At 41.6% G+C, this 12,724-nt stretch overlaps 1 protein-coding gene across 1 annotated transcript in view; it reads left to right on the plus strand.

Moving 5' to 3' along the window:
- LOC119502070 (retinoic acid receptor alpha-B-like) overlaps window positions 1-9,136 on the plus strand; it is a 31,450-nt gene extending 22,314 nt beyond the window's left edge. The window contains exons 4-9 of the mRNA XM_037792905.1: window positions 488-648; window positions 812-988; window positions 2,226-2,430; window positions 2,609-2,676; window positions 4,971-5,061; window positions 7,662-9,136. Of these exons, the coding sequence (XP_037648833.1) occupies window positions 488-648; window positions 812-988; window positions 2,226-2,430; window positions 2,609-2,676; window positions 4,971-5,061; window positions 7,662-7,936 (977 nt within the window). The 3' untranslated portion in view covers window positions 7,937-9,136. The remainder of the gene's footprint in view (window positions 1-487; window positions 649-811; window positions 989-2,225; window positions 2,431-2,608; window positions 2,677-4,970; window positions 5,062-7,661) is intronic.
- The last annotated feature ends 3,588 nt before the right edge of the window (window positions 9,137-12,724 follow it).

The following is a 12,724-nucleotide window of genomic DNA, read 5'->3' on the forward strand; positions in this document are numbered from 1 at the left end:
TTGTAGTCATGCAATAATAAAGCAGAGCCCAGCGCACTAAGTGACTTAAAGCAGGAGATGCAATAAAGCTCCAGCTCAGTGCTGCTCTCAGGCAGCAGTGATGTGTTTTAACCTCCATATTTGTCTCCCTCTGGTGGCCTTTCTCAGTTGATACACGCCCCACAAAACCATCACCATCAGCTTCTAATCACCAGCGTCTTGCATCACTATATACCATCAGCTTTTTCAAATCTTAAAGGGGTACTCCAGAGATGTACTGTTCATATACTTGGGGATTACAAAAATATTGGTCCTATCTTAAATTGCAGTTCCTGGTATGTGTCATGCATTCTTCATTTCATTAGACCCTCACTGCGTGGGAAATGTCTTTCACTGTGACAGGAATACTTTGAAAGAGCAGCCTCCTTGTCCTTGATTTAAAATGTTGATGCAAACTGCTGCTTTAACTTCTGAGCTAAATCTTCCTAAATCTTTACCCGTATTTCAGTGGTGCGAAATGACAGAATGAAGAAGAAGAAGGAAGAGAAGAGGCAGGGGGAGACGGAGATCTACGTCTTGTCAGCAGACACAGAGCAGATGATTGAACGAGTCCGCCGGGCCCATCAGGACACATTCCCCTCCCTCTGTCAGCTGGGAAAATACACCACGGTACCAACATCAACAAGCAGATTTTAATAAAAAAAATGCAGATGAAAATATTGTTAATAACTCACACCTAAAAACAGAGCGAACATAACGGTATAGCCAATGTTTTAAAGGTGTTTTATTCAGACTCTCTGCCTTCTGTTCCTTACCTGACCCCAACCTGCAGAGCAACAGCTCGGAGCATCGTGTCTCTCTGGATGTCAATCTTTGGGACAAGTTCAGTGAATTGTCCACCAAATGCATCATTAAGACAGTGGAGTTTGCCAAGCAGCTCCCTGGTTTCACAACATTAACCATCGCTGATCAGATCACCCTGCTCAAAGCTGCCTGCCTCGACATACTGGTGAGTTTTGTAGGGGTGGGGAAAAAAATCCATTCACCTATGTATGGAGATTTTTTTTTTTACGATTTTGAAATTGATTTGTTTTAATACCAGAATCGATATATTTGCTTCATTTGAGTCTATTTGGAAGTAGAAGGAAGTTACCACTTTTATTGTGGTAGTCTGAGTAACGTGACGTCATATCCGTTCCGTATCCGTCAACCAAAACAAACCTCAGAGAGTGTAAACCGTTGAAGGGTCACTGTGGACACGACCTGCACCCTCCCATGTTAAATCCAGCGTGGTAAACACTACACATCCAGTAAAGGATGGAAACACTTTGGGTTTCACACATTGACAGGAAAAGCAGAGCGAGCCGGCCGTCGCTCTCGTCTCCGTGGTCAAATGGGCCGACGCTACAACTGTAGAGCACCCAGATACTGACATTTGTGTTCTCTGCATTGAAACGGCCCCGATGGAGCTGACCATGGATGGATAAAGAGAACGGAGCTGACGGGAGAGCTAGAGACCACCTTGGAGAAGTTAGAGGAAGTAAACACATGGGACTACGTCCGCTTTTCAAAATAAGGTGTTAACAAAGGGAACTGTATATACAAAATACATCTATGGAAATAAGACTGATGAATTATATTCACCAGAAGTATAAAACATTACATGTCTTTATAAATTAAAAAGAAAATACCACTAATCTGTGAGGGAAATGTCTTTATTCTTTGATTTTTGGGTTGCTGGATAATAAATAATTCCTGCCAATGACTGATATATATGACTTCAGGACATCTCTGACTACATACATGCTGAAAATCAAAAAATGTTACTGGATTCACTTAGAGATTTTACAAAGTAAAAGTCCCTAGAAGTGTATGATTCAACTTTTTCCCATGGTCTAAAGTTAAAAAAGTTAACAAAAATTAATATATCGCAATAAACCGTAATATCGGATCACCTTACTTGTAGAATCGCAAACAAATCGCAATATATATTAATAAAATCATATACATACAATACATATTGGTAGTAAAGTGATAGTATTGGGAGATAGGAGTATCGTCCCAGTCCTAGAGTTTTGTCACACATAAACATACTCTTAGAGCAAGTTACACAAAACAATTCCTTAACAAAGACAAGTCTTTCACACCGGGAAATGTACAGCTGTGGTACAGCACAATGTCTCCTTTAAATAATTCATCTCCTGTTGTTTCCTTCTGCTTTCGGCCACTTCGTCCCCTCTTCTTAGATTCTAAGGATCTGCACCCGCTACACCCCAGACAAGGACACCATGACCTTCTCCGACGGTTTGACTCTGAACCGCACCCAGATGCACAACGCCGGGTTCGGACCTCTCACAGACCTGGTGTTCTCCTTTGCCAACCAGCTGCTCCCGCTGGAGATGGACGACGCAGAGACGGGATTGCTCAGCGCCATCTGTCTGCTCTGTGGAGGTAGTGCAGTGGATATCTGCGGAATATGAGATGAAATAACCAATGACAGAAAATCGCTTTAGTGTTCCCACATTCACATAGAGATGATATGTGTAATAGGGCTGTACAGATTCATGTTCTGTGTACTTACTGTTAAAGTTTCGTGTGTGTGTGTGTGTGTGTGTGTGTGTGTGTGCAGATCGTCAGGATCTGGAGGAGTCAGAGAAGGTGGATGTTCTTCAAGAGCCGATGCTTGAAGCCTTGAAGGTTTGACATCTTAGTACTGTTCTGTTACTTGCGGTTTATAACCTTGCACTTTTATTCCAGAAGCAGACGTCCTCCAGTTCCAAAACAAAGATATGTACTTATACAGAAGGCAAAGTTTAATACGTAACTGAAGGCTTTGGTTAACAAGACAGAAACGCCTATCACCTTGGAGCAGTGGTCCCCATCCTGGAGTCTGGGTGCTCTAGGATTGGTCTGCTCTGAGGTTGTCAGAATTAGAGAATAACTAAAACCATAATAACACACTTGGATCATTTATACAAAAGTATGTATATAAAACTATTAAACAATTTGCTACCTAGTAGGCCACATTCTGTTTAAACCCAATATTTGTTTTGTACAATTCATATTTGTTGGTGTTTAGTCTTTCAAAAACAAGATTTTCACTGCAGTCAAAAACCTATTTGCTCTCCCCTGCTGCACACAACGGGAGGCTTGCACCTGTGTTATCGGGGCGGTCTAGCAGCAATCTAACAAATATGACATTACATTTATTTAACCACAGTAACACTAAATCTATTTCAGCTCTAACACTATTACTGTAAATCAATTAAGTTTACTTAGTTATATTCATTAAAGAGAGTTGGTTTGATAAAAAACAGTCTAACTCATTTAGTAAGGGTGATGACGTCAGAAAATATCGGGGTGGGGGCTCAGCTTTTCTTAGATACAAGTAGGGGGGGCTTTACAAAGAAAATAGGTTGGGAACCACTGCCTTAGGGGATAAGGCTGCATGAATCATGTCTCTTATTGTCAGCAAATTCCATGAGAAGACTAAAACCAACACTGACTACATTTACATGCATGTTTTGCCCTTATCTCGAAAAAGACTGTTTACATGGATAATGAAAATGAATATTCCACTAATATTCCTGTTTACATGCAGCCCTTTATACTCCGATTAACTTAACTGGTGGCGAACTTGCTGGACAGACCGTGTGAAAACAGCCTCCCTCTTTCATTCCTTCAACCACGTTCTTGAAACGGTTGCGTTGTGATATTTGCGCATATCCAAAAGCCTGTTGATTTCCAAGTCTTTCATAATGTTTAAAAGTAGGTGTGTTTCTCCTCCCGACCCCAGATGAAGGCTTTTCTTTTGGGCATGCATCTCTGCAGACTTTCGGCTGGTTGGTTTGTGTACAACGCACAGAGCTGGCCGTAAACAGGCAAGAGGCCACCTGTCGCAAACTGCTGTAAAAATCCCAACTGAGACGCATATTCTAATTGTGCTGTAAACATGTCCTAAAAATGCTCCTAAAATCTGAATAATATCGGCTAATTCCATATCTTAATCGTAAAATGCTCCATTTGCAATAAGGCCTAATTCTACAGTTATATCACGTTTTGAGCATTGTCATATTCTGAATAATAGTGGAATATTAGTGTGCATGTGAACGTAGTCAATGCGTTAATCCGTCTCTCAATACTTTGTGACTTTCCTACTCAGTCTGTGGCACTCAGCACCAAACCCATTTGTTGTTACTGAAGGTGTGAATCTTTAAAAGTAGATTTATAGTTTCATTATATAGGGCTTAAAAAGGTTCAGGCAGCTGGTCACTGTAGTTTTTAGCGAGTATTACTCACACAGGAGTGAATTGTGCCTTTGTTTGGGACTATTTTCAGCGGTGCATTAATCCAGATTTGGTGCTTTAGTGAGTATTGTGGCAGCAGGACGGTGTGTGTCAGAATAAAGTCCAGTGTGTGTGTGTTCATGGTGATGAAGGAACATGTCACCCAGTGACACAGTGAGGCTCATTGATGTGTTTTTAATAGTTTTTGGACAACAATGGAGCTCTATGGCACAGAAGAAGAAGAGCCAGTAGGCTTTGATACGCACACAATTGATTGTTGGTTTTGGTCTTTTCATTGGATTTGTTGGCATTAAAAGATTTAGAATATCACCAGACCTCTTAACTAATGGGACTCATGTTATTTAAAAAATACCCACCATATGTAGCAGAATTAGATAAGAACACAACAGATACAAATTTATTTTGATGTAATGTTTCTTTCACTCTCTTTATGCAGCAGTGACGTGGCATCACTGTCAGTGAGGGATTATAGAACAGTAAAATCAAATTGGATCTTCCTGTAAAACACACACATCATTAGTAGAAACATTATAATTTGTCAGAAGAACAATATATTATTAGTAACATTACAGAGGGAATGTCATAATAATATACTATAGCTGCTTTACCAAATGTATGTATACATATTTATATATTCATACATATAAACAAATACTTTTCCTCCATGTCCTTGTGTGTGCATAGATCTATGTGAGGAGAAGGAGGCCTGATAAACCCTGTATGTTCCCCAAGATACTGATGAAGATTACTGACCTCAGGAGCATCAGTGTGAAGGGTGAGACATTCACACACACACACACACGCACACACACACACACACACACACACACACACACACACACACACACCAGTGCCGTTTATAAACAAACATAATATTATGGTAATCATGTTATCATATTACTAATGCAATACAAGTTGTATTTAGCGCCGTGACGCCTTTGGCACAGGTTGCTGATTTCGGCTACTTTTTAATTTGCCAGAACGCGTCATAATGACAAATGTGATTCAGCCCGTTCATATCAAATCAAACTGTTTTAAGCTTGTACACCAGACCGGACCGGTATAACTGGAAATGGACCCAACTCTAGTGGTGCATGGATTTATGAAGGAGAACACACATGGATGGGATCAAATGATTTAATCATACGGCTCTTCTGTGCTTTCCAAATGTTATTAGTCCCATTGGATTCACTTCTGATAATACAAATCAGGGTTTTTGACGATCCAAAAAATGCATTCACCATACGGCAGCTTCTCTTCCAGTGATTAATTGTAATTAAGATTTGTGGTGGGGCGCCGCATGTGCCCTCTATTGACTGGCCGCCACTGATGCACACCACTGCAGATGGATGTGACAGTGGAGATATTCCATCCATCCATTATCTTTAAACCGCTTATCCTATTTAGGGTCGTGGGGGGGCTGGAGCCGATCCCAGCTGACATTGTCAGGTGTAAAGTGGAGTATGGATTTAATGAGTGTAGGTATTTTGCCCGCAATGTTGCACATTTTTCTATGTTAATATAATAATTGTTTGCACAGCGTGCAACGTTAGAAAGTACGTTAAGAGATTAATTACCTCAGTATTCCACATTACTAATACACTAAAACACTTTTAGAATGCAGCCTCAGTATTCCATATTAAAAATTTGTGTTTTGTTGATTATTTCTGTTGTTACAATGCTAATAGTCATTGTATTTTACATCGTTGGTTAGCCTGTTTATTTACCTTCACAATTCCTTCCAACTTGTAAAATCATGCATTTGTGGGATGAGCAGCACAGCTGATTATGTGGGTAGCGCCCAAGAAATATTTGCCAAAATGCTCTGCCAATGGTAAACAGTGTATTCTCCTGTTGGTATTGACTCTTGTTTTGAGTTGTTTGGTGGATTGGATGATTGAACTCTCTATCAGTAACAAGGAACAAACAAGACATATTGGCTATTTTACACTTTATTCATTTAATACACTGTCAGGAGCCTCAGTAGCGGTGGAAGATCCATACGCAGCCACAACAGCCTGGCACCTCCTCCTCATGCTGGTCACCAACCTGGTCACACGTTGCTGTGGGATGGCATTCCATTCCTCAACCACGATTCGTTGCAGGTCAGCCAGCGTGGTTGTGTGTTCCCTCAATGATGTCACTAACAAAACAAGGCATGTCATCATTGAAGGCCATCTCAATGCAGTGAGATATCGGGATGAGATTCTGCAGCCAGTGACGATCCCATATCTCCACAATCTGGGACCTAACTTCATCCTCCAAGATGACAACGCTCGCCCCCACAGAGCCAGGGTTATCACAGACTACCTCCACAATGTGGGAGTAGAGAGAATGGAACGGCCTGCCAAGAGTCCACACCTCAACCCAATTCAACACTTGTGGGATCAGCTTGGGCGTGCTGTACGTGTTAGAGTGACCAACACAACCACGCTGGCTGACCTGCAACCAATCCTGGTTGAGGAATGGAACGCCATCCCACAGCAACGTGTGACCAGGTTGGTGACCAGCATGAGGAGGAGGTACCAGGCTGTTGTGGCTGCGTATGGATCTTCCACCGCTACTGAGGCTCCTGATGGTGGATTAAATGAATAAAGTGTAAAATAGCCAATATGTCTTGTTTGTTCCTTGTTACTGATAGAGAGTTCAATCATCCAATCCATCAAACAACTCAAAACAAGAGTCAACACCAACAGGAGAATACACTGTTTACCATTGACGGAGCATTTTGGCAAATATTTCTTGGGCTCTACCCACATAATCAGCTGTGCTGCTCATCCCACAAATGCATGATTTTACAAGTTGGACATCATTGTGAAGGTAAATAAACAGGCTTTCCAACCATGTAAATTACAATGACCATTAGCATTGTAACAACAGAGAAATAATCCACCAAACACAAGTTTCCAAACTTTTTTTTCCAAGTTTTATGTGAAACTGTTTTCTATCTATGTATACAGATATCGGAGGATACTGGCGGCGTTGAAAAATCCCTGCCATTTCAAAACTACTCACTAACTGCTAACGTTACTCGCGTTAAATAGCGGTCCACTTCCGTGTTTTGGTACGGTTTGCTTTCACACCTGATGCGAACCGTACCCGAGTACATATGATCCGTACTCCAGACCACCTTTTCAAGTGGACTTGGGTACGGATCGACGAACCGTGCCCGAGTACAGTATGGAGCGTTCACACTAATCAATCGAACTGGACTTTGGGGACAAGTGTACTCGGATCCGAGCCTGGGTCCCTGATGTAAAAGCACCCTTAGTATTCCACATTACTAATACTATTACCTCAATTGCAGTCGTGTCATACTCACCACACCAGGTCCCTACATAATGACTTGTTCTCTTATCCTGACCTTTCCCACAGGAGCAGAGCGAGTGATCACACTGAAAATGGAGATACCCGGGTCCATGCCTCCTCTCATCCAGGAAATGCTGGAGAACTCTGAAGGACTGGAAGGGCATGGAGCCGGGGGAGGGAAAGGGGGTGGAGGAGGAAAAGGTAGAGGAGGAGGCAGAGAAGAGGATGACACAGAGCTCGGGAGCTGTCAACCAAGTCCATCGCCCAAATCCATTTCCTCTCCCAGCCCGAGCTCTGTGCCCTGCTCCCCCTCTTCTCCCTCCCCCTCCCCCTCCACCTGAGGCTCTGCACTCAGCACCTCTGGTCCACACAGGACACGGCGTGGTACTGCAACAAAACCATCCCCACAGCTGACTGAAGGCAGAAAGAAACTGCACCTAGTACCAGATGAACCCATAAACTCTCTGGGTTACTGATGACATGATAGGCTCAGTATATACTATAGGTGGTGTGAGGTTGAATGAAAGCTGGTAAACCATGCTGTGAGAACTGGATTTGAGTTCAGACATCATGCAGCATTTTTTGTTCTCTTTTTATAATGCCTAAAAGGTTAATTCCATGCAGACTGTGTGAACCTAAATGAAGGATTATCGAGATACTGAAATGTGGACAGACTGATGAAGAGGATTCCTCTTAAATCACACACCCTCCCTTATAAAAACTCATGTATAGTACGCAGAATCACTATGTGTAATATATTGTATATAAAAAAGGCTTGGAAAGAAGTTGTCAGACTGAGGCGGACTTATACAAGAAGTTATTTTCCTAAGTGTACATGTGTATATACTGTATTTCCCCAATACAACTGTAAAGAGTTCTTCCTTCATCCTCTTCCCAACATCACCCCCCCACACACATACACACTGTCCCCAACCTTCTGCTTTCCCCTCACAGACACATCATGGAAAAAGAATAGTCCTTGACTTGATTTCCCTCCACTGGAATCAGAAATGTAAAGCTTGAGGTATTGCTCCATGCGTTACTTTGCATCAACATCTGTAAGAAAAGATGTATGTAGTTTGTTTTCAGATGGAGCTTCAGCAACTCAAGTGACTTCTCATCAACAAACTGTGGAACAAGACATTTTCATTTTAAAATAATACAACATCTTCCTGGTGGACAAACTGGGATACAAGGAGATATGTCAAACAGTCACTGTGTTTTACCCGGGAAGCTGTTTTGGATCACGGAAAGTAAATTTACTCAAGCGGTCATTTTCTTTGAATGGCAAGTTGTGTTTATTGTTTCATGAGTCATAGTCATGATCATTTGACAGATTATTTAGTACTTTAACACATCCTGAAGTTTAACATGTCAGAGTTTTTCAGTATAGCAGCAAGTCAGGGGTCATTGTCAGAACAAAAGTAACAGAAGTTTCTTTCGTCCCTCAACACCCATGTTACTGTAGAGTCCAACAACAACATTAAATGTGTTCTTATTAGGGCTGTCAATCCATTAAAATATTTAATCCTGATTATTCACATGATTGTCCATAGTTAATAGCAATTAAACACAAATCACATTTTTTATCTAAATTTAGTCTTATCATGGGACATGGGAGTGGGCAAATATTCTGCTTTATGTAAATGTATGTATATATTTATTATTGTAAATCAGTTAACAACACAAAACAATGACAGATATTGTCCAGAAACCCTCACAGGTACTGCATTTAGCATAAAACAATATGCTCCAATCATAACATGGCAAACTGCAGCCCAACAGGCAACAACAGCTGTCAGTGTGTCAGTGTGCTGACTTGACTATGACTTGCCCCAAACTGCATGTGATTATCATAAAGTGGGCATGTCTGTAAAGGGGAGACTCGTGGGTACCCATAGAACCCATTTACATTCACTGATCTGGAGGTCAGAGGTCAAGGGACCCCTTTGAAAATGGACATGACAGTTTTTCCTCCCTAAAATTTTCACAAACTAATTTCATTCACAAAGTTATATGGATGTTATTGATTTACACCGATCATAATATTCAAGTTTTAATGCCCCTTTCAATAATAATCCAACTCTTGATCTACTTGTGAAAAAAGATTATATTAATGATAATAATAAATGTTAATGCTACATGTTACTGATGCTGCTTTGATTACAGAATATTCCAGCTCGTTTTCATTCCCAGGGCGTCAAATACCGACGGCTTCTCACACTCATCAGTATTAGATTAGATTCAGCGCCGGAATGAGACCCACCGGGTGTTCCATTAACTATGATGTAAACCCATCTGGGTCAATATTAAATGCTCCGGGAAAGTGCTGTGATGATGTAGTTTAAAGAGCGAAAGGGATACACAGGGCGGCTAGGAAGGGAGGTGGATGGGTCCAACAAACACAAGGCTTTCATCCAGGAGGGGGGTGGGGGGTGGATGGGTCCAACAAACGCAAGGCTTTCATCCAGGAAGGGAGGTGGATGGGTCCAACAAACACAAGGCTTTCATCCAGGAGGGGTGGGGGGTTTGGATGGGTCCAACAAACACAAGGCTTTCATCCAGGAGGGGGGGTTGGATGGGTCCAACAAACACAAGGCTTTCATCCAGGAGGGGGGTTGGATGGGTCCAACAAACACAAGGCTTTCATCCAGGAGGGGGGTTGGATGGGTCCAACAATCACAAGGCTTTCATCCAGGAGGGGGGTTGGATGGGTCCAACAAACACAAGGCTTCCATCCAGGAGACCGCTGTTCGTGTCCTGTGCGTCACGTTACAATCAGCTATTCGTTCATGTCCCGTGTTCACAATGTTCAGTGCCATTTTCCCTGTACGAACTTAGTGTTTTTTTACGCCCAACCATGTTGTTTTTTCCTAAACCTAACTATAGCGGTTGTATTTTCTGAACCTAAGAAAGTATTTCTGTTTAATTCACAACATGGTATCAGTATATGAGGAGTTGGGACGAGAATGTGTTGAATATACTTATTAGCCAAGCTGTTATTGGGTTTCCTTTAGAACCATGATGTCCTCTATCTTTTGCTCTTTAGGGGCATAACGATACAATAATAAGGTTGGTTGATATTAAAATGACATGTTTAAGCAAAGCAAACACAAATCAGCAAACACGCCTGAAATTTGAATTAACAGTAATATCAACTGACCAATCGTTTAATCTATATTGCTTCAAATTCACTGTGCAGACATTACTTCTGCAGCTAGTGACAATGCTTTTACAGACTGAGGGTTGCCAGATCCCCAGGTCAGGTATCCCCCATATTTCACACTTTTATTCTAATTAAAGTAGTTCACCTTTTACATAAAAAAACAAAACTGGCAAAATTGTACAGAGGATGAGGAGTTAAAATGACAAGATGGTCAGATAACATTCAAATATTGGTAGTGAAAATTCAGCAGCACCCTGACCCTGATTACCCAAATCTATGCTTATGCCATCAACTGTATGAACACAAACGTCATTTTAAATTGGAAGAAAAGGATGGTGGACTGTAGATGCAGTGAAATAAATTTACATGACAAAATATTGTAAATATTTAGTAGTAATAATAATAGTTAATAGTATTCTTGACTAATTGATGACAGATGTTAAATGCCTGTTGTTCATTTTTGTATAGAGCCACTGTCGTACAGAAGTACTACCACGTCATTAATAGATAGTATCGTAGGTGTGAGAAAGGTTTAAGGCATGCCATGTCTCAGCTGTCACAACAGGGTAAATGTGTGCTCTTTCAAAGCCATTGAAGTCAGTGGCTAAACTAACAGAATAAGCGCCCATGTTGTCGACGAGAAGCCAGTCCCCCACATGCAACTCAGGAAGCCAGCAGCTGTCCATTACTTTGTCAAGGCTGTCGCAGGTTGGACCCCAGATGACAGACCGGTGTCTCTGCTCGCTGCTCTCAGCAGCCTGTGTAGAGCACAAACATTGAAATAGAAAATCCACATCACATGACATTCTCCTACAATCTATTCCTTTAAATCTCATGTCTGACATCACTCATTTCTCAGGCCAGATGGTGAGTAACTAACATGCTGTTCCACATGTTATTTTAAACAAACAATTCTCAGTTGCTGTTCATGAGGATGGAACAATTCCACACCTCAAGATTTACAGATGCAGCCATCTAGAATTTCCCCTCCCTCCTTGATGGGGCCCAGGCAGATCCGTGACGGGTCCCCACTGGGACCTTGCCAGGTCCTTGGCTGAAAGGAGATCCCCACAATGACGCAGTGAACGCGGGGCCAACTGGTAATGCCCCTGAGCGTTAAGCCTGGAGCACACTGCCCGCTTCATGCTCGCGTGACGGCAGCGTCGCGTGTTGTTTTTTATTTCGGCGTCCATGTTAACAGGTTAGAGTGGACACACTGCCCGCATGAGACGCACGTCAGACGCGCGTCAGACGCACGTCATACCAGCAAGATTACTACAGTTTCCATGTCTAGACATCTGTAGAATATGTCACAGACAGTGAAAGTGATCTAGTGACTGTATATTAACTTCATACCAGCAAGACTTTACTACAGTTTCGAGGTTTATCTGTAGAATATGTTACGGAGATGAAAAAAAAGTAAAGTTAAGTAAACTTGTTTTTAAATCAACACTTCCTGCTTTCATTTCAAAATAAAAGCCCTCAGGCATTTTTTCTATAGACAGAATCCCTTCATTTGTTAACACAAGGCTTTTATTCTGCAATATGAGCAGTCAGTGCTGTGGAAAACGCAGTCACGTTGGGGGCTCCAAAAATTTATAAAGTTTGGGGTTTATATCAACACTTCCTGCTGTCATTTCGAAATAAAAGCCCTGAAGCAGGTTTTCTTTGCACAGAATTCCTTCATTTGTTAACACGAGGCTTTTATTCTGAAATATGTGCCGGACAGTGATGTGGAACAAGCAGAGAGTTAGAAAGCATCATAAATGAATACAGTACGGAGTTTTAATTGTGGATTATTACTATTATTTACTAATTACCACACGTTTCTGAACCTTTCTCTGTCTAAAATAAATATAAATTATATTTATCATGAAGGCCATTAAAAGGCAAACTCTATGTAGAAAGAAAGGGCTGACAGCAGCATCAGAAACACAGCTGACAGGTAGCTGACACGCTCCTG

This window comes from Sebastes umbrosus, chromosome 14 (assembly GCF_015220745.1).
Source record: "Sebastes umbrosus isolate fSebUmb1 chromosome 14, fSebUmb1.pri, whole genome shotgun sequence".
NCBI lineage: Eukaryota > Metazoa > Chordata > Actinopteri > Perciformes > Sebastidae > Sebastes > Sebastes umbrosus.